Consider the following 22,222-nt stretch of genomic DNA (forward strand, 5'->3'; position numbering starts at 1 on the left):
TACAAATGCTCCATCTTATACGAAACAGGAGAAACACATGGAGAAATCCAGGCGGGCAGGCATCGGTGCCCCCGTTCGCGCAGCAGCAGGAGCCCAAATCCCAAATCCTTGTCTCTAAACACACACAGCCCGTGAGGTCCCCCCGAGCAGGGTACGCGATGCGGAGCTGCGCTTAGATTAGTACATCGGCTGCGGCACCGCGGTGCCGGTGGGTTCCAGCCAGCCGGAGCTGCGGATGAACGAGGCTGCAGACGCCCTTTGCAATGATGCTCATTCCTTTATTGGTGTCATTGCCAGTTTTCTGAAGGGTGCTGGCGCTTTCTGGTCGTTCCCAGCACTGGGTCAAAGCTACATTACAGCATATTGAAGAGGTGTCCATCCAAAGCCAGAGGGGGTGTGAGATTAATGACCTCTCTCCATACAGTATGTATAATATATATATATTTATAATATGTCCTGTATATCCCTATGTATAGAGTGACAAGGATGGGCCACCATACAGTAAACTTTTGATTTCTAAATAAATCACCAGAGCAACAGGCACAAAAATTTGGTCCTAATCAAGGCCCTCACCTTGTCAATGAATCCAAAACAGACCCGCACCCACCCCCTCATGAAAAACAGAAGTCCAAACTGGAAACCCAAAATCAAACAGTTAAACAACAAAGAAAAAAGCCCCAGCCCGGCCCCGTACCCCCTCTGGGATTTGCCCCCTGTACAGTCACTCACATTGACGGTAAATAGATCCCTTGGCTACATACGCACGCGCACCCACACACACCTACACACACTCATATGTAAATACACACGCACCAACATACAAACACCAAAGAACATTACAAATATACATCTGAGGGTGCTGCAGCGATGCAGAGAGGCTGCGGAGCCACCCGAGGCAGAGGGAAAACGCCGCCGCGAGCTCGCCCGGTCTCAGCTCGAATCACCAGCATCTGCTTGCAACCTTCCTCGGGGTTTGTGCTAAGGAGGTTGGGAGGTCGTTGGCAGCGGTGGAGAGAGACGGAGCGAGTGCACGGGAGATTGCCAGACCCACGCGCACGATAGATGCGATACAAGCGGCACTTGGACATTGAAAGCGGCTCAGCCCATCCCCTGCACCGGGTGCTCACACGCCTGTCCTGTGCTCTGCTGGAAGGGCTTCCACGCGGATCCCACCGTGACCACAGTCCTGCTGGACCTGTCCTTTGCCGTGACACAGATGAGGACCAACGTGTGCCATGGGAGACCGGTGTGGCACACATCCACCCTTCGACAGGATGCTCCATGGCTGGGGGCAAGCCAGGGGAACGAGAGGACACCATCAACTCTTGAGCTTTGTTTCCCATGCCCTGGGTAGAGAATGGAGGTGAAAGAGCCTGTCACTGGGTCACCACCTCAGGGCTCCACGAGCTGCTGATCCGGCTGAAGATGAACTTGGGGCAATTAGAAAACAAGGAAGGGAGGAAAATACATTCCTGCAGGCCACCCTGCAGACAGCTTCTCCCCTTTCTGAGGTCTGTGCTTCCTGGCCCTGACTCCCAGACGCTATCCTGAAAACTAAATAAAGAACTAGGTCCCTCGTCCACCGTGTTTCATGGGGCCAGAGCCAGCTTGCGCCGGGGGATGCGCACGGACAACCCCCTGGCTGCTGGCGGTACCTGCGGACAGAAGGACCTCACCCCAAGCTGTGGAAGGGACCCACCTCTCGCTCCTCAAACTCCCTTCCTCCGGCACCCTCCTCCCCAGGCTGAGCACAGACCAGACCTGGCTGCTGCTCGAAGGGAGTGAGCTCAGTCCTGGGAGCAACCTACAGCTTCCAACATAGCCTACAGGCCAGCTGCTGGGGTGGAGAAGGGGACAAAGGTTCCAGAGGCAGAAGGTGCCATGGGGCGCAGGTGGGGAAGGGAAGACGGTGGCAGAGGACAACGATCAAGAGCACGAGGCAGGACAATGTTACAGGGGATGGGGAGAAGACACCCCGTGCCAGAGCAGGGGATGTGTCAGGAGATGGGTGGGAAGGTCTGTGGCTGCCCCAGCCACACGGAGCATGTTGATGGGACACTCGCGTTGGGTGGGACTTGCACTGCTCTGAAGTAGACACAGCTGATGTTTCTGCTCCTGATGTTTCTGCTCCGTGTCTGTGCCTCGTTCCCTCTCCCTCCCTCACCCCGGGTCCTGTGTGCAGGAGTCATCGAGGTGAGCAGTGAGCAGTCCTCCAGCGGAAGAAATTCTCTTCATTGCCAGAAGACGCCAGAAGACAGTCCCTACCTGCAGTCTTCTCAGATCTGCCTTCCCAGGGACTGGCCTCAGCATTCGTCCCTTTGAAGACCCGGATCCTCTCACGTGAACCAGGGGGTCGCTCCCTCATTCGTTAGGATCTTGTCCAACAAAGGGATCCCTCCCACCTCCGCGCATCTGGAAGCCATCCCAGGGAAACCACAGCTGCTGGCCTGGCACTGCCAGGAATGGTCTTCAACAAGGACCCACCTTCCCTCAGTCGAACTGCTGAAAGCTGAATCACTCAGGAACACGAGCGATGTCCTGGCACCTATGCGTGCTGCTACCTGGGATGGGTTTCAGATCGCCAGAGTGGCCTTATGGCTTGCCCCCTCTTATCCATGACCCATTTCACGTCCATCCCTCCACGACCCACATGATCACCAGGAAACTTCTCCCAACTACGAGGTGACCTCCACATGGTATTACCCAGCCCAGAGAGAGCAATGTTGACATCACTCCTCCGGGCATCACCATCTTGTCCTGCATTTCTTCGTTGCCTCTAGTTGGCAGGACGGCGGACACTCTCACCTCTGGTTTCACTTAGCACTGCTCCCGAGACTATGTGTGTCTTTGGGAGGGGTGGGTGGAAGGGACGGAGATTTCCCTCTCCTGTTCTTGCTGTAAGGAGTTAAACACCCACTTAGTCAGGGATGGGAGCAAGCTGGGTGTCAGGCAACTGAAGAGGACAGGGCCAGCCGTCTCCAGAGCGTGGCACAGGTGAACAAAGTCTCGGCACCACTGGGACTGACTTGGCTTGGTTAATCTGCAAGCCCTCTCTGTGGATGGAGCTGGCATTTCTGGAGTGACAGCCATGCCCAGAAGTCAATGACACATCACTGCTGCCACCAGTGTTGACTGCAGGCTGGAGAGTCCCTCTGGGCCTCTGACAAGCCCAGCGCAAGGTGCTGCCACCACAAAGTCTCCAAATCCTTGTAGAAATCGCCAAATTCCCTGGGATCCAGCAAAGCAAATGCAGCGCCAGAGTCCAGGGCTGCCTCACCTTCTGCCAAAGCCACCAAAGAGGGGCATGTGCCCTCTCCTGCCTGCTCTGCGGAGCACGATGGTGAGCAGTACGCCGGTGGTGCCCACCCCGGCGCTGTCCCCGTGCCCCAGCCCTGCGTGGGGGCTGCGGCGGCGGCGTGGGGGAGGGTGGGAGCTGAGCGTACCCGAGAAGCGCTCGGCGTGGTGCCTGCTGCCAGCCTTGGATGTCCTCCAGTCCGAACGCGCCTCCTGACTGCGCATCAACCACTCCATAAATAAATACGTTAAATAAATAAAGTGACAGATCCAGATCGGGGAGACAGGGGCAGAAGGAAGGAGGGGGCAGCTCCCCTCGCCCCGGGGCTGTTCGTGGGCGTCTCACACAAACACACGCGCACACAAAGTAGCTGAAGACAAAGACGAACTGGGACCGGTGGAAATGCTGCCGGCTGGGGCCCCTTCCGTGGCCGTCGGCGGGGCACAGTCCTCGCTGCAAGGCGGTGCGGGGGATGAGGGGGTCCAGGACGTCACTCCTGAGCTGGCGTCGTGGTGGTGCGTGGGGAGCTGGAGGTGAGGGAGACATGCGTGGTTGAGGATGGCAGTGACCGCGGCGTCTGGCACCTGGAGGGGGGGGACGAACAGAGAAAAACTGGTTTCCTTCTCCTTCCCCAGCCTCCTGCTCTCCCCAAAATCCAGCCATCTTCTCAGTCATTTGCTATGCAGGCAGCACCAAAGGACACCCAGCACTGGGCAGGACGATACCTTGTGTGTTATCATCTGGGATACACGTATATCATCGACTCACAGAACGGTTTGGGTGGGAAGGGACCTTCAAAGGCCATCCAGTCCAACCCCCTGCCACGAGCAGGGACATCTTCAACCAGAGCAGGTTGCTCAGAGCCCCGGCCAACCTGCCCTGGAATGTTTCCAGGGATGGGGCATCGACCACCTCTCTGGGCAACCTGGGCCAGTGCCTCACCACCCTCAGCGTAAAACATTTCTTCCTTAGATCTGGTCTGAATCTCCCCTCTTTTCATTTAAAACCATCACCCCTTGTCCTGTCGCTACAGGCCCTGCTAAAAAGTCTGTCCTCATCATTCTTATAAGCCCCCTTTAAGAACTGAAAGGCCACAATAAAGTCCCCTCGGAGCCTTCTCTTCTCCAGGCTGAACAACCCCAGCTCTCTCAGCCCTTCCTCACAGCAGAGGTGCTCCAGCCCTCTGACCATTTTCGTGGCCTCCTCTGGACCCGCTCCAGCAGGTCCATGTCTTTCCTGTGCTGAGATGTACATGATGATATACGACATCCTCACCCTGGTTTTAATACTTCTCCAACAACCGTTACCAAAGCAATGTCAGCCCTATTTTAAAATCTGATCACACCCCAACAACTCGTGGCCAGTTTCAACCCCAAAAGGAATGGGGGGCTTGCAGCTCCCCTGCGACTCCTCTGCCTGCCCCAAGCCCACGCGCTGCCCTGCACTGAGCATCCCGGCCGCGGCACAACCCCTGCGCGTCTCCCCGCCCGCCGGCACTCACCAGGAGCGGGACTTCCTCACCCGGGAGGCCGCCGGCCGCTCCAGGAGGCTGTCCAGGTGCATCAGCCTCTCCAGGTGGAGAGCCCGGGGGTCCTGCTCTGCCGGGTCCCTGCTCCGCTCAAACTCGAAGATGGCCGGAGGGGAGAGGTCCAGCTCCAAGAACATGATGTTCTCAGCCTGCAGCAGGACAGGGCAAAGGGAAAACCAACACGAGGAATCACCGCATGGCAAAACACAGCACCAGCTCCGGCAAGTCCACGCTGCCGAGAAAAACTGATGAGCACACCAGGGAGCAGGACCCTCCTCTGGCTGCCACAGCCACAGTGCAAGCTCCAAACTGGAGCCCAGGCTCCCTACTGTGCTCAGGCTCTTCTGGTCTTTCCTGGGGCTGAGTCCAGCAGGCGAGGCTGAATGGCCCCGGCCTTTCAAACGGCAGGAGCTGCCAGGGCCAGTGAGCCAGCAGCTCAAGGACCGGCTGAGAGCACAGCCACCGACCCGGCCAAGTGGGAGGATAAAGCTGGGAGCTTCAACTGACGTATCCCAAATCATCATGAGCTTGTTTACTCCGTCTTCTCTCCCATTGTTCATCCACCCATCCATCCATCCATCCATCCACCCACCCACCCACCCATCCCTCCCTCCCATTTATCCATCCCATTTATCCAATGACTTCTTGTCCCCCCGGCACGCACCAGGGCCCTCTCACTTACCCGGTACCGAGGATGAGACCCCATGGCCATGGCCACGCGGGCGTATTGGCTGATGGGTCTCTTGTACCCCACCGCAGAGGTAGGCCGCTTCTTCATTTGGTTGCTGTTTCTAAAAAATAAATTAAGAGAGGAACATTTATTAGAGAACAATTTATGTTCTAAAAATGCATCCAAATGCATGTTCCTACTAAAAATGCATCCAAACAGTGATGAACAGAGCTCGTCTATAGCGAGTGAAGGGTGGCCCTTCCTGGTGGGGCTTGGCTTGCAGAGGATTTCCACCCGTAGGCACCTGCAAGCATCCTGGGGTCCCTGCTGTCCCCCCCCAGCCCGGGGACATCCCTGCCCTGCAGGCAGAGGCTTCGTGCCTGTGGGTTGGCAGCGCTGGGGCAGAGCGGGGGTCGGGGCCGGGGACGTACCCTCCGGTGGGCACCAGCGGCTGGAACTTCCACTGGTCCTCCTCACCGTCGAAGTACAGGCGGTTCATGATCTTGTTCTTCTCTTCCGGTGGGATGAAGTTCTCGATGATCAAGTACCTGAGCGAGCGACCGGCCAAGAGAGAGACGGAGTGGGAGCAAGGGGATGGGAAGGAGCAGGAGAGGAAGGAGTTAATGTGACAAGTGACAGAGAACAGGTTGGAAAGGGAGAGGAAAGGGATGTCAGGAAGAGAGGGAGACACAGGGAAATGGGAAAACATCCAGAAGATGGAAACATGATGGAAATGGAGAGGTTGAAGCGATAGATCCGCCCGACAGAGAGGCAAGAGAGGCAGGAGAGGGAGGGCAGAGGAAGACGGTCATCGGAGAGGAGCAAAGACACTCGGGCAGCTCTGCAAGCTTCCCTCCGGGCAGGAACCCCCCTCCTCTCCGGACCATCCGCTCCCCCAGCTGCCCGACCAGAAGATAAAGGAAAGCTCAATGATGCAAAATGGACCCCAGAGGGAATCTTTTTGCCCACATTTTTGGGGGCAAATTGAGCAGCTGCAGAAAACCGTTTGGAGTTGATGAGTTGCTTCATTGAGTTGCCGGCTTTTAAAAAGTTTGAATCATGTTCGAAGGGAAAGGTAGCAAAATTTGAGATGAAATTTTGTTTCTAGTAAAGGTTTAAATATTTTACCTTAAAACTGCTAAAGTACTTATATATGGCTGGGTGCGGTTTTTTAAAGATATTGAATAAGATTATTGCTTGAAGTGAAAACAAACCCACCAAAGGCGGTGGACCAGCAGCTGCGTCTCCTGCTGGGAGGTTCCTGGACGGAAAACGCTGCCCGCCTTTGCCGGGTGCCACCGTCGTGCCGGGAACTCCCGCGGGGCTGGGGCTCACCCTGAGTCCCCCCGAAAGACCCCGCTGGGGCCGGAGCAGGTCTCCAGGTGCCCTCGGGGGACACTTACCTCCAGCTACCACCGCCGCGCCCCGTACCTCAGCCGTAGCCTGCGCTGCTGCTGTGCGGTCGTTTCTGCTTGTGCCTTTTCTGGTTTTTCACCGTTCTCAGCAACTTGTTAACGCTCTCGCGTGCAACTCACCCAGCTCAAGAGGTTTAAATATGTTTTATACCTTCTGCCACCACTGACAGGGTAGGAAGCGCTCAGTTGTCCCCATCAGCAGGCGTATCGCTCCCTCCAGCTGCGCACCCCAGCTCTGCTCTGCGCACCCCAGCTCTGCTCTGCACACCCCAGTTTTACCCTGTGCACCCCAGCTTTGCTCTGCAAAGCCCAGCCCTGCTTTGTGCACCCCAGCTCTGCTCTGCAAACCCCAGCTTTGCTCTCTGCACCCCAGCTCTGCTGTGTGCCCCCCAGTTCTGCCCTGCACACCCCGCACGGCTGCGCCCGGGGGCACGGGGGATGCACGACCACCTACTTGAGCTTCAGCTCCCGCGTCTGCTCGTTCTGCGCCTCCTCCAGGTCCTGGCGCACGCGGATGTACTCGTCGTGCTGGTCCTGGATCTCCGCCTTCACGGCCTGCAGCTTGGCGTACAGCTGGGGGAGAGGAGCAGCCCCTCAGCCCCACGGCTCGGGGACTGCGACGAGCCCCGGGGCTCCGGCGGCTGGAGGGACGCTTGTCCCCACCTGCCACGCTCTCACCTTCTTCAGCTTCTTGGTTTTGATCTCCACCTCCTGCTGCAGGGAGGTGTAAGTCTCCCGCAGCTCCATGGTCTCCTCATCCCGCAGCAACATCTCCTGCTGCATCTCCCGCTCCCGGCGTTTCTGTGGCGCAGGGGGAAACGCTCAGAGCCAGGAGGGGGAACCGGCCCCCGGGACGCCCCTGTCACCGTCACCCGCCTAAGCCAGGTCGGGCCCCCGCACCGTTACCTGCTCGGCTATCTCCTGCCGCTTCAGCTCCAGCATCTTCTGCTGCTCGTTGGTGTGGTCCACGATGGTCCTGCCACCGATGAGCAGCTTGCTCTCCATCGCCTGGGAGGGACAGAGCGGGGCGGGGGGTCAGAGCACGGCCCCATGGGGTTTGCCCCAGGCCATCCTTGCCGGGTGGTCACCCCCGTCCCTGGTCCCTGTCCTGGGCACCCTGTCCTCACCCCTGGCTTCAGGGAGTTGGCAGCTTTCGATGCAGCACACGCTTCGGTCCCCAGCTGATGGGGAGGGGGCTGCTCAGCGGCCAGCGGCCCCACGCCTCCGCAGGGACATGGCGTGGGGCCGCTGGCACCGAGCCCGGGCTCTTTCAGGTCCCGCTTCCTTCCGCACAGCTGCGAGCCCGCGGGACGCCACAGATGTGCAGCAGCTGCCGGCAGCGGGGACCCAGCCCCAGCCGAGCCGTGCCGAGCAGGGCGGGGGTCTCTGCCCCGAGCCCCCTGGGAGCTGCCGGGGGAGACGCCGCAGGGAAACCACCCGCAGCAGCGCTTCCCGCAGCTCAGCCAGGCTCTGGGACTGTGCGTACCCCGTCCCGTCCCGTCCCATCCCGACCCGCTCAGCCCACCCCGTCCCACCCCACCCCACCCTGTCACCCACACCCCACCCCGTCACCCACACCCCACCCCAGCTGCGTTTCCCTTTGCCTCCCCGGGGGAAAGGGGCTCCCCTGCCCCACGGCTGCACTCACACACGCGCGTATCGGTGTACGTGCCCACCCCCATGTACGCACGTGTCTGTGCGCAGTCACACGCCCTGCACACACACGCACACGCTCGTACACACGCACGTGTCCCCGCACATTTCTACACACACGCCCAAGCGTGCAGGTGTTTGTGCTCGCACACGTGCACACGCTGCTTTACCCCATGCACGCACACGCTTGTGCGCAGCCCCCGTGCACACACGTGAGTACGCTCATGCACACACATCCCTGCATGCCCATGCACACACACACATTAGTACACGCATGCATGCACACTCACGCATGCCCACGTGTGTGCACAGGCACGGGGGTGTGCACACACGTGCCGGGTGTGTGCACACACGCCAGATACGCGTGCACACGCGTGACGGTGTGTGTACAAGCACTGTGTGTCTATGCACACAAGTGCATGAGGTCAGCACGCTACACAGCGGGCGTCTGCACGCCCGTGCAAGATGCGTGTGCACCCATGCACAGGGTGCGTGCACACCCATAGCTGCATCACCGTGTCAGGGTGTCAGCGGGACAGCGCAGCTGGCACCGAGGGGGGGGGTGGCACCATGGCTGCGGCTCAGGCGCACGATCGCGGATGGATCCAGACGTCCCCACGCCACCGCACACGGCTTTAAAAATTAATCTCCCAGACAGCGCCAGCGGCAGCACCGCCCGCCGCCATCCCCGGGGCACCCCTGCCAGCCGCTGACCACCACCGCGCCTGCACGTCTGCTCTCACCCACGGGCGTGCACGCCTGGGTCCCTCTGCACCCCCTGAATTGAGAGCCCCGAACGCAAAGCTCCCTCCCTGCTCCTTACCGTGTCTGGACCCCCGGGACCCCCCCGCCGCCATAGCCAAGGCCCTGCCGCGCAGGAGGGCCGTGACGCCACGCCAAGGGGGGACGCTGGCACTGGGGGGCACACGTGGCATTCATGGGTGCTGTGCCCCTACGGCCGTGCCCCAGCACTGCCCTGGGCACGGAGCGGGGGGCTCAGGCAAACTGCAGACCCCCGTTCACACCAACACCTATCCAGGGCAATACTCTATTACCCCTATTTTCCCCCATTTTTCCCGGCCCCGCGCGGGATGGCTGTGGGGGTGCGCAGCGTGGGGTTTTAGGGGCGTGCAAGCGGCCCCCCCAGCACCTGTGGGACGACCCCCATGCCTGTACCACCAGTTTCCACCTTCCCCCCCGCCACGAGACCCTCACAGCCGTTCAGTGCTATGGTGCACGTCCCCCCACAGGTGCCCCATCCGGCCCCCCGACCCTGCTGCACCCCCCCAGACCCCGACACCGGGGATTCCTCCTTCCTCCTGGCCCCGCCGCCTTCAGCTGGGTGCCGCTGCCCGGGCATTTTGCCGGGAAGCCACCGGGTTGCCGTGGTGGGGGGCTGAGACCCCCGAGGGCAGCCCCCCTGCCCAGCCCCATACCGTCCCCTGCCAGGACTCCCCGGGGCAGCCACGCTGGGGGCACTGGGGCTCTACAGGCCCCTCGCCCCTCACACCTCCTCCTCCAAAACCAGTTCTCAGCCGGTCCCAGTTGCACCCTGTGCTGGCAAGTGTTCCTTGTGCTCTGCTGGGGGCACGTCCTGCCCCAGCAGGACCGGGGGGGACAAAGTGGGGACCAGGAAGGGGACCAGGGGGGACCAGGCAGGCGCTGGGAAGATGCTCGGCCAGGGCACCGCACAGCCGCCCCTCCCCACGGGGTTCACCGCCAGCTACCGCCTTCGCCATGGGATTAAGGGGTTTCTTAGCACTGCCGGTTTCTCCCTGCCAAAGCATTTATTCCCGCTAACGAAGATGACTCCCAATCTTCTTTAGCGCGTGGGACGGATTGAACGCTAAGCCTCTCATGGGAACTCATTTCCAGCACCCAAATAACTTCCCTGGCACTTTCCCGCCCGCTGACCCCAGCCTCGGCACCCGGCAGAGCCATCGGGCGAGGGGCCTGGAGCAGCTGCACCCAGCGCCCTGGCCAAGAGGCTCCTCCACAGCCTGCCGCTGCGGCACGGCCCGTCTGCTTGGGTGCCAAGGTGCACATCTGGGCGCCAAGGTGCACATCTGGGTGCCAAGGTGCACATCTGCCGGGGTGGGCTGGCCCCCACCTCTCCAAGCTCGACGCTGCCCACGTGTCCCCGCCGCATGGCGGGGCCGGGCCCCGGCTGTGCCAGACAGCAGAGGCAGAGCCCACGTCCACGAGTGTGATGGCAAGTCGGGGTCCGGCGTGCGTTGCCCGCGCGTGTGTGGGGCACCCCGTGTCCCCCCAATTACTACAGCTGCCTTTGCCACCGTCACTACAGAGCCATTAAACACGTGAACGGAACACGGGGCTCTTTTCACACCGGTGCCTCCTTCCCTGGCCTGGCTGCGTGGCAGAGCTGCCCAGGGGCACCGGGAAGCCACCCAGTGCCCCTCGCAATGTCCCCCCAGGCAGGCCCCTGGCAGTGCCCGGGGGGGTGAGTGTCACGGCAGGCTCTGCCCCTCCATCGCTGGCACAGGGGGGATTTTTGCCCCCTGGGGCGATACCTCGCTGGTGTGACTGTACCGTACCCCCACGGCCGGAGCGTCCCGGCATGCGGAACGGCTCCGAAGGCCACCGAAGGGGATGCGGCGTCATCTCACCTCTGGCCCTGCCTCGTTACTCAGCAGTTACAGGACAGGCAGTGGCCCCGAGCCAGACCCGCTGCACCATGCCGGACGAGGAGACCGCGCGGGACGGCTGCCAGCGACAACTTGCGCTCCGCCGCGGCAGCGGCGGGGGGCACTGGCTGTGAGGAGCCCACCTCCCTGCTGAGCATCCTGCTCTGCCGGGACACCCATCATGGGACATCCATCACGCCAGCCAGCGACCGGTGTCCCCCCCGCCACAGCTCTGCCCTGGCAGCACGTCCCAGTGTGAGCCCAGTGTGCAGGCATCCAGGCACGGCCACGCATCCCTGGGCATGATCGTGCATCCTTGGGCACGGCCATGAGTCCCTGGGCACGGCCACGCGTCCCTGGGGCTGCAACAAACACGGCACCAGCCACGGAGGAGGGTACGAGAGCATGCCCCTGCTCAGGCCCTGAATTCCCAGGCAGGGACAGACACCCCGGGCACATCCCCGCCTGGAGGGCTCCGTGCTAGGTCTCCAGCCCGGCCACTGCATCCGGGCCACCGCGGTGACGGAGGGGCTGTGCCGGAGCGTGACGCGGCGGGTCAGGGTGCTGGGGCTCCTTCCCCACCGCCGTGACCGTCGTCCCAGCCCCGCGCTCACACCGGCCCCGCAGCAGCCGCGGGCAGGTGGGAGGGGGTCAGGACCCCCCAGCCTCACCGGGGACGGGAGCAGGGCTGGGAGGGGCAGCGGTGCAGCCCCGGACCCCCGGCACGGCTGCCTGGGGCTGGGCCGGGGCTGCCGCAGCCCCTCTCACACTCAGCCCCCCATCCCCAAGCACCCCTGAGCCGGCGGTGTGCAACGCCTGGAGGGTGCCAGTAATGTGCCCCCACCGACCCCGCTCCGGCTCAGGGGTGCCGGGAAGGATTTGAGGCGGGGAGGGGGGACGGGGGTCCCTGCAGAGCTGCCGGGCCCTGCCTGCGGGCTCACAGCCCTGCCCGTCGCCAGCAGAGCCCTGCGGGCTGGGCGGGAGCTGTGGGGTTGGACAGAACCGGGGGGCAGGCGGGGGGCAGGCGGTGCCGTGTCCCCAGCCCCAGCCCTGGGCGTGTTCCCGGGGCCACGGGGACGAATCTGCAGCATCACTCCCCCACCCCGCCGCAAGATGCTTTGTTGTGCCAAGGGGGACGAGAGCTGAGCACGGCAAACTCGTGCCACCAGTGATCCGCTCCCTCACGGCCCCTCCCACCCCGCGTCCCCAGGAGCTCCCACACAAGGTGCCCGTGCAGGTCCATGTCTGAGGGCAACCCCAGCCCATCGCTACACAGGGGCACGGGGCTGCCCTTGGGCACCTTGCTCGGACGCCCCGCTTGGGCACCCTGCTTGGGACCCATCCAAGCACCCCACGAGGGGCTGGAGGCAAAGGAGGTCTTCCCCAGCATCACTCACAACGGTGCGTGGCAACACGTACCTTGTACTTGGTGGCCAACAGCTCTGTGGCCTCCTGCTCCTTCCTCAGATCCTCTATCATCTTCTCCTTCTCCTGCAGCAGCTTCTGCTTCTCCTCACTCACCAAGCTGTGGTCATCCTGGATAGCGGCTTTCTCCTCTTCCAGCCTCTCCTTCTGCTCCTTCAAGTAATTCTCCATGTTCTTCTCCAGGCCATCCTCATTGTCATCCTCCCCTTCGTTCTCCGTGGCGCTTTCTCCATCCACCGCTTTCTTCCTCCGGCTGCTCCTTCTCCTCTTCTTCCCCAGCATGCCGCGTTTCTCCAGCTGAGCTTTCAGCCGGACGATCTCCTCCTGAAACTCCCGCAGCAAGGTGTCCTTGGGGTCCTCGTTCACCCGGGGCTTGTTCTTGATGTTCTTGGCCCTGTTGGCGAACCTGAGGGTGGAGAGGCTCTCGTCGTAGCTGTGAGAGGCCGGGCCCAAGGTGGCCACCATGATTGTCTTGGCGTTGCCCCCGAGGGAGTCCTGCAGCAGGCGGGTCAGCTTGGAGTCCCGGTAGGGGATGTGTGTGCTCTTGCCGTCCACGAGGGCGGAGATGACGTTGCCCAAGGCAGAGAGGGAGAGGTTGATCTTGGACGCTTCCTTGGGGCGCTCTCCGTGGGCCCCCATTTTGCTCTGGCGCTCACTGCCAGCCAGGTCCACCAGGTTGAGCTTGCCCACGCGGATGTGCTCCTCGCCGTCCGGCCCCGTCTCGCTGCACTCGATGGTGATGAGGAAGATGGCGTGCGAGCGGGAGCTGTGCTCGTTCATGTTGGTGCTGCCCACGGACCGCGTCTGGCTCCCCAGGTTCATCACATGCTCGATCTCCTTGACGTTCTTGGTCACGAAGGAGGAGAGGTCCTTGATGTACACCCCCGTCTCGGGGTTCTCCTTCAGCTCCAGCTTCTTGCTCTGGTCCTTGGCGAGGAGGTCCCTGATCTCCTCCTGGTAGATCTCCAGGTACGAGGCCCTCACCAGGAACTGCTGGTTCTGCGAGCGGGAGATGTGGGTGAAGATGTGCTCGAAGGACATGGGGATGATGCCCCGCTTCTCCGGCTCCGCCCAGGCCCCCTGCATGGTGTAGGTCTTGCCGGTCCCGGTCTGGCCGTAGGCGAAGATGGTGCCGTTGAAGCCCTGCAGCACGGAGTCGATGAGCGGCCGGACGGTCTCGTCGTAGAGGTCCGCCTGCTTGGAGCTGGCGTCGTAGACGGCGTCGAAGGTGAAGGTCTTGGGCAGCTCGCCCGGGGCGGCGCGGGGGTTGCGGATGCTCACCTGCCCCAGCTTCACGTCCAGCTCCAGGACGCGCTCGTAGCCCGCCGCCTCCTCCTTCCTGCTCATGGGGCGGCACCGGGCCACCACCTTCAGCGCCTCGCAGCCGCTGCGGGACCTACCGGCCATGGCGGCGGCGGGCGGGGCCGGGCGCGGCGGCGGGCGGCGGCGGTGGGGGGGGCTCAGCCGCGCCGCCCCCGCAGCATCCCCCGGGCCGGGGCCGGGGCCGGGACCGCGACCGGGACCGGGACCGGGGCCGGGGCCGGGGCCGGGCGGGGGCCGCGGGCGCAGCCGGGGCGGAGAGTGCGGGGGGCCGGGGGGCGGCGGGGCGGCCCCGCCGGGCGTTCGCTCATGGCAGCGCGGCCGCTGCGCCCCGCCCGTGTGCGGGGACGGGGACGGGCAGGGCGGGCAGGGCGGGCAGGGCGGCTGCCGGCGGGGGCGGGCGGCGCGGCTGATTCGCTGCGGCCGCAGACACGCACACGCACACGCACACGCACACGCACACGCACACGCAGGGGCGCGGGCAGGAGGGAGCGCTGCCGGCCCCGGCCCCCGCCCGCCGCCCGCCCGGGCACGCCGGGAGCTGTAGTCCGGCCTTTGTGCTGCGGCGGGGCGGGGGCGGGGTGCGGGAGCGGGGTGCGGGATGGAGGATAGGGAATGCAGGGCTGGGGTGCGGGGTGCGAGGCTGGGATGCGGGATGGAGGATAGGGAATGCAGGGCTGGGATGCGGGGTGCGGGGCTGGGATGCGGGATGGAGGATAGGGAATGCAGGGCTGGGGTGCGGGGTGCGGGGCTGGGATGCGGGATGGAGGATAGGGAATGCAGGGCTGGGGTGCGGGGTGCGGGAGCGGGGTGCGGGATGGAGGATAGGGAATGCAGGGCTGGGGTGCGGGAGCGGGGTGCGGGATGGAGGATAGGGAATGCAGGGCTGGGGTGCGGGGTGCGGGGCTGGGATGCGGGATGGAGGATAGGGAATGCAGGGCTGGGGTGCGGGGCTGGGATGCGGGGTGCAGGATGTGGGATGAAGGATGCAGGATTGGGAGGCAGGATGCAGGATTGGGATGTGGGATGCAGGACTGGGATGCAGGGCTGGGATGCAGGTGCAGGATGCGGGATGCAGGATTGGGATGCGGGATGCAGGGTGCAGGATGTGAGATACAGGATGCGGGACTGGGATGCCTGATGGAGGGTACAGGATGTGGGATACGGGTTCAGGGTTTGGATGCGGGATGCAGTGTACATGAGGTGGGATGCAGGACTGGGATGCAGGGTGTGGGTTGCAGGATGCAGGATTTGTATGTGGGATGCAGAGTAGTTTTGTGGGATGCAGGATGGAGGACTGGGATGCGGGATGCAGGATTGGGATGCGGGATGCAGGGTACATAATGTTGCATGCAGGATGCAGGACTGGGATGTGCAATGGAGGGTACAGGATGTGGGATACGGGTTCAGGACTGGGATGCGGGACGCAGGGTACACGAGGTGGGATGCAGGATTGGGATGTGTGATGGAGGGTACAGCATGTGGGTTGCGGGATGCAGGACTGGGATGCAGGACGCAGGGGGCGTGACGTGGGATAAGGGATGCAGGATTGGGCCGCAGGGTGCGGGATGGAGGATAGGAGAGGCAGGAGAAGGCAGGGAGAGGTGTCCAGCCCCAGCAACCCGGCAGGGACAAAGCTCTTCCCTTGGGCCTGGCAGCCGGAACAGGGATATGTCCCCCCCAGCCCACCTCTTGCGGGGTCAGGGCAGCGTCACCCTCGCCAGCCGCCCCTGCGGTGTTTCGGGGTGGCTGGGCCGCCCCAGGCTGTGCGTGCCCCTCACCACAGCAAACCCCAGCCTCCCGGTCCCGGGCCCCAGTCCTGTCCCTCCGCCAGCCCTGGCAAGGCTGGCATGTCCCTGCATGGGCTCGCTTGCGGCCCAGCGGGAATAATCCCCGGCGCTTTACGGGAGAGGCGGCCCAGGGCTTCGGTGGGAGATTAAACATTCTTGTGGTTAATCGAGTCTCGGCAGCCGCCCGTTCCCCGGAACCAGAGATTATCCCATAATTAATTAATTAGGGTGTTTGCTGCCATACGCAGGACTGCCTGCTGCAATCCAAGTCCTCTGTCTCCAGGAGGAGCTTTTGGGGGGGACGGGGACGGTCCCTCCCCAAAGGCACAGCCCAAGCAATGGAGGGGGACGGAGGGGATGGAGGCGACAATGGAGGGCATGATGGAGGGGGCGGAAGGGGGATGCAGCTGGGATGGAGGGGAGACGGAAGTGGGATGGGGGGACAATGGAGGGGGATGCGGGGGGTGGAGAAGATGATGGGGAGGGTGGAGGGGGATGGAGAGGGGATGGAGGGGATGGAAGCTTCAGTGGAGGGTATGATGGAGGGAGGGAGGGAGGGGGCGGAAGGGGGATGGGAAGGATGATGCAGAGGGGGATGGAGGCCGTGGTGGAGGCGGATGGAGATGATGGGAAGGGTGGAGGGGAATGGAGAGGGCAATAGAGGGGGATGGAGGGGGGCGGAGGGCGGATGGAGGGGGCGATGGGGGGATGGAAGAGGGGTGGAGGGGTGGAGGAGGGATGGAGGGGATGGGGGGGACTATGGAGAGGGGATGGAGAAGGGATGGAGGGGGTGACGGGGAGATGGAGGGGGTAGAGAATGGAAGGAGGGGATGATAGGGGGATGGTGGGGGCTATGGAGAGGGGGTGACTGCTGGGGCCTGGGCTGCCCCGACCCCAGTGCTGGAGGAGGAGGACAGGGCCCCACAGGACGGGGGTTCACCCCGCACCAGGCTGCAGAGTGGGGCCGGGCAGCACCGTACCCCACGTGTGTGTCGGGGGGTCCCACCAGGCTGTGATGCCACTTCGCCCCACGGGCACTCGGGGCAGCCGTGGCCCTGGCTCCCCGCTCCCCCTCGCCTCAGCCTCTGCCAGCGCCCGGCGCTGTCCCATGGCACGGCCACAGCCTCTGGGGACGATGCAGGGCAGGACAGGGGTCTGCACCAGGGCCACCTCCCCTCTCCTGCCCTGTGCCAGGGAAGGGTCTGTCCATGGGGCCCTGCAGATGCCCCACGCCATGGCCACGGCTGTCGGGCGGGGGTCTTCCCCTCCCTGTGCAGCCCCCACGTCCTGGCTCCCTCCCAAATCCCTGTGCCACGGGGCAGGGACCCTGGTGCTGCCCAGCTCTGCCTGTGGCACTGGCCCGGCGTCCCCAAGGAGGACAGGTTCAAGGGCACCGTAGCCCTGCTCCCCCGGCAGTCCCCGGCCGCTGTGCCCCTGCCCCAAATCCCCTGCAGGACCGGGCTGTGGTGACAGATAGGGGTGACACGTAGGAAGGGGGTGATATTTAGGCAGGGCGTGACATAAGGGCAAAGTGAAATAGAGGGACAGGGTGACATGTCAGGGGGGGTGACAAGTAGGGAGGGGGTGACGGGTAGGGACAGTGTGACATGTCAGGATGGCGTGACCTGTGGGGACACGGTGACATAGGGATGTGGTGACATGTAGGGGCAGAATGACATGGAGGGACACAAGTGCCATGCGGGGCAGGGCGACATGTAGGGACGGTCCCTCGCCCGCAGGTGTCAGCACCGGCCCGGAGCGTGCGGCTTGTGGCCGGTGGCCGGTGGCCTCTGGCCTGGCCTCAGGGCTGACGTTCAGGGCAGCCCAGGGCTGTCCCCGGGGCGGTGGGGCCGAGGGGACAGCGGACCCTCATTGTGCCCCTCCTGGGCCAGCCCCGGGGTGCGCGGGCAGGGGCACTACGGGGCACGGGGCCACCCACCCCACAGCAGCCCCCAAAGCGGCCGGGGCAGGGCCCTGAGCCCCCCGCCGCCCCCCAGCTTTTGCTCCATGCAGTGCGTATGGGGGCCACACCGTGGGTCCCAGGGGACCCCCATCACCGGCTTTATCCCATCCATGTGCGAGGAGGGGGTGTGGGTTGGGGGACCCTGGGGCAGCTCTGGCTGGGTGGGGGTCCCGGTTTTGTGGCCGGTGACATCCCGGTGCGGCTGGCGGTGCGGGATGGCGTGTGGGCGGCTGAGCACCCGCAGGGGTGTATTGCCGGGCCCTGAGTCACGGGGTGGGGTGCAGGGTGTGTCCGGGGCGGCGGGAGCTTTGCGGTGACTCACGGCCCCGGTGGCTCCCCCGGCGGGTCCCCGTGCAGGGTGAGGGGGGCACTGCCCCGCTCCCACCCAGACCCCAGGGTTTGAGGGTCTCTATGGTCCCCCAGGAACGCTGCCTCCTCCCTCGTTCGCTGCGGGTACCGCAGCGGCATCACTGCCATGGCCGAGGTGGGGCTGAGCATCCCCAGGGTGACACTGGGCTGGCCGGGACAGGTGACACAGTCCGGGTGCCACAGGGGAGGGGGATGCCCTTCAGGGCCTGACCGTGGGGCCTTTGTGCTGCGGCGGGGCGGGGATGGGGGTGTGGGACCAGGGTGTGGGAGTGGGATGCAGGGTGCAGGGCTGGGGTGCAGGGCTGGGATGCAGGGTGCAGGGTGCAGGGTGCAGGGCTGGGATGCGGGATGGAGGACAGGGAATGCAGGATTGGGATGCAGAGCTGGGGTGCGGGGTGCAGGGTGCAGGGTGTGGGATGAAGGATGCAGGGTGCAGGGTGCAGGGCTGGGATGCAGGGTGCAGGGTGCAGGGTGCAGGGTGCAGGGCTGGGATGCGGGATGGAGGACAGGGAATGCAGGATTGGGATGCAGAGCTGGGATGCGGGGTGCAGGGTGCGGGATGTGGGATGGGTCAGCCCCAAAACGCTGCTGCCACTGCAGCGAGGCTGGGGGGGTCCTGGTTCCCGCAGCCTCAGCTTTCCTGTTCCTCCCTGTCCCGTGTCCCCATGTCCCATGGCCACCCCAGGACATCACAGCCATCCCTCGGGCATCGTTGCTGCTGTCCGGACAACACAGACACCCCCGAGGCTGTATCCATCCCTTGGAAATCTGGCTGGCTTTGGGTACCACAGTCACCCCCAGGTCACTGCAGCCATCCCTGGGACACCGTGGCCATCCCTGGGACACCATGGTCACCCCCAGGACACCGCAGCCATCCCTGGGACACTGTGGCCATCCCTGGGACACCATGGTCACCCCCAGGACACTGCAGCCATCCCTGGGACACTGTGGCCATCCCTGGGACACCATGGTCACCCCCAGGACACTGCAGCCATCCCTGGGACATCACAGCCATCTCTGGGACACCGTGAGCACCCCTGAGACACCACTGCCAGCACCATGGTCACCCCTGGGCCACCAAGGCTGACCCTGGGACACTATGGCCATCTCTGGGACAGCACAGCTATCTCTGGGACACCTTGGCACCACTGAGACTCTGTGGCCACCCCTGGGACACTGCGGCCATCTCTGGGACACCATGCCACCCCTGGTCATCCCTCGCTCTGCCCCGTCCTGGCCACCGGTGGTTCCCGGCCCCCCGGGGTGCTGAGTGGAGGGGCGCTGGGGACAGTCTCCCCTTGGGTTTCTTCCCACCCCGTTGCTTACTGGGTCCCCCCCTGACCCTGCCCACGCTGGGGCCCCGGTGCCACCGTGGGGCGAGGTGGGCGCTGCCCCCGTGGCCAGCAGCAGGGACGCCGGCACGGCTGGCTGTTGCCCTCCCCCTGGACATACCGAGGGGGTTATGCCGGCAGTTGGCACAGGATGCGATGGGAAGGGGCTACGGCCCCCTGAGCCCCCCCCACTTCCATGGAAACACAGCCAAGCTCCGCTCCGGGGAGACGCTCCACACTGGAAAAAATGCTGGAAAATGCCAAATGAGCCAATTCCCAGCCCTCGTGGGTGGCCGGGGAGAGCCGGGGGGGCTGTAGCCCTGTATCCCCCACAGCGGTTGAGACACCCAGCACCCTCTGTCCTGGGGCAGCCCCCCAGGGCAAGGCGTCTCCTGGGGCCGGGGGGTCCGGGGCTGCCCGGACTTGGCAAAGCCGTGGGCCGGAGTCATTAAGGAATTAATGGGGAGTGGGAGGAAAGCCCTGCCAAGCCGGGCGGGTTTCCGGCAGCGGCTCCGGCCAAATCATGGCAGCCTCACTCGTAGTGAGGCCAGAGGCTGTGCCAATGACGGTGGCAGTGATGGAGAGCCCTCCAGCTCGACATCCATGGCACGGCGACAGCGGGGCAGCGAGGGTGGACAGGCAGCAGGGCCCTGCCTGCACCGGATGCTGGCAGCCGGGCGGCAGGAGACCTTGCGATGTCCTTCCCACGGTCTGCCCCGGCCTCTCGGGTTTCCCTGGCTGTCTGGCCCGGGCAGCAGCATCAGCGGGAGCCAGGCAGACGTGGGAGGGAAGGGATGCCCAGTGCCGGTGCTGGCGGTGATGCTCTGCCACCCATGGGACCCTCTGGTCCCTGTCCCATCTCCTCCAGCACCGTGATCCCTGGGGGGGCTGGGCCACCCTGGGCTCTCTGCTGGGCCCGTGCACAAGGGGAAAGGGTGCCAAGGACGCGCTGGGACCTGCTCCACGTGCCCTGGTGCAGTAGCTCCCCCGAGCCACCGACAGCCCCGTTCCCGCATGGGCAGACGGTGCTCAGCCCCCAGCTGCGCCCAGTGTGGGGCTGGCCAGTGCCGCCAGCCCCCTCCTCCCCAAACCCTTGTCCGAGGTTGTCTCAAAGCTTCTCCGATCGCGGCCTCAACTCAGGGCCGGGATGCAGAACGGGGCTGATGGCACTTGGCCTCCACCTCCTCCTGCTCAGCTCCTCCTCATCCTCACGGTCCCTCACTCCCAGGTCCCGGTGCCATTCAGCACAGCTCGCTGCCACTGCCCAGCCCTGTCGCGCCTTCGCTTTGCCTAAACCAAGGTTGCAATGGGAGCACTCCCAGGCTGCCAAAACCCTCCTACCCCGGCTGCCACCAGAAAAATGGTGCTGGGGCTCAACGAGCATCCTCTGGGCAGAGTTCTGCCACAGCCGGTGGGATCCCAGGAGGCAGCACTGTCCCCAGGGGGGACCTCAGCCCTCCGCTGCGGGGACACATAGAAGCACACGGGTTGGGAGCAGGGACAACGGTCTCCATGCTGGCAGCATTGGGCTGATATTCCTTAGGCTTTTTCTTGAGGTTTGACTAACTGGTATTGGTGTTGGCTGGACCAGCCCTGGAGAAAAGTCCGTCCTCCCTGATGGGGAAAGGATACATCCCTGCGTGATGCTGTCCCCAGCTCAGGCAGCAGCTGAGAGACTGGATCCTCTTGCTCGTCCCCCACCGATGGCCCTTCTCAGTCCCAGCTTTCCTCTCTTGGCTTCTCCAGGGGGAAAGGGACCCTGGGGGTCAGGCAAGCATTTGGCTGCTTTCCCCCAAAACCAGCTCACCCGCATTCCCAGAGATCCACTGGATTTATTTCCCCATTTCCTTCCTCCGTGGCAGTTTTGTGGTTCAGTTCAGCCATATCCCCATCTGCTTGTGTCACTCCTCATCTGCCACACGCTCCCGGCTTCCCTCGTGCTGTCCTCGTTTCGATGTGCCGGGTCAGTGGCCGGGGAGCTTGTGAAGCAGCGGAGTCTCCCTGGCTGCTCCTCTCTTCCCAGCACTGCCGGGGAGCATGGAGGGTGCCCGAGAAGCCGCCCGTCCCAAATCCCGGGGCGAGCTGCCTCCCAGCGTCCCCAGCTGAGCCTCATCCCACAGCCAAGCAGCCGGAGCTGGGGGGAGCTCGGCCCTTTGCCCAAGAGCTGCCTGGTGCTTGAACCGGCTGGTGTTTGCCTGGTCTCTTCTCCTCAGGACCTGGAGCTGCTCCAGCCGCCCATCGTAGCCTCTCCAAGAGCAAAGGCCACCCCACCCTGGGGTCCCCCGGCTGCCACCCCTGCCTTGCCTTCCTTCTCAGCATGGGACACCTTTCTGTTTCTCTGTGACTTGAGAGATGTGTCCTACCGTGCCGCTTCTGCAAAAGATATCTGGGAATGAGCCTCCAGCTACTGCTAAATCCTCCTGACCCACATTGCAAAGGCCTCCTTCTCTCCCCAGACACCCCATACCCAGCGAGCCAGGTTCCCTGGACAGGGCTTGGAGGAAGAAATGGCTCCTGGTCGTCCCCTGTGGACCCTGCGGGCAGGACCAGGCTGCGCCCACCTCACGACCACGACACCTATGGAAAGAGGGAACGCAAGCAGAGGCCGGTGCAGGGCGGACTGGGGGAGCCAGGGGACGGTAAGTGCTGCTGAGGGGGACTACGGGTGGCTGCCGTGAGCATCCCTGGTGCTGACCGGCCGCAGCCTCGGGCTCCAGCCACCCCTTGGGCTGAGATCAGAGGTTTCCTGGCTTTTTTGGCCCGCGACCTGAGCATTCATAGAGCAGCAGAGACTGCCCAGGCACGGCACAGGAGGGCA

General features: G+C 63.9%; 1 protein-coding gene across 1 annotated transcript; it reads right to left on the minus strand.

The window, feature by feature from the left end:
* Positions 1-257: 257 nt before the first annotated feature.
* On the minus strand, positions 258-14,084 carry KIF3C (kinesin family member 3C). Its single transcript, XM_072858137.1, has 8 exons — positions 12,626-14,084; positions 7,815-7,916; positions 7,587-7,709; positions 7,363-7,481; positions 5,925-6,041; positions 5,506-5,614; positions 4,797-4,972; positions 258-3,879 (listed from the first exon to the last, which is right to left on the minus strand). Exons 1-8 carry the CDS (start codon positions 14,036-14,038, stop codon positions 3,786-3,788), a joined length of 2,253 nt encoding a protein of 750 aa, XP_072714238.1. The 5' UTR covers positions 14,039-14,084; the 3' UTR covers positions 258-3,785.
* Positions 14,085-22,222: the final 8,138 nt, after the last annotated feature.

This window comes from Ciconia boyciana, chromosome 3, assembly GCF_034638445.1.
Source record: "Ciconia boyciana chromosome 3, ASM3463844v1, whole genome shotgun sequence".
NCBI lineage: Eukaryota > Metazoa > Chordata > Aves > Ciconiiformes > Ciconiidae > Ciconia > Ciconia boyciana.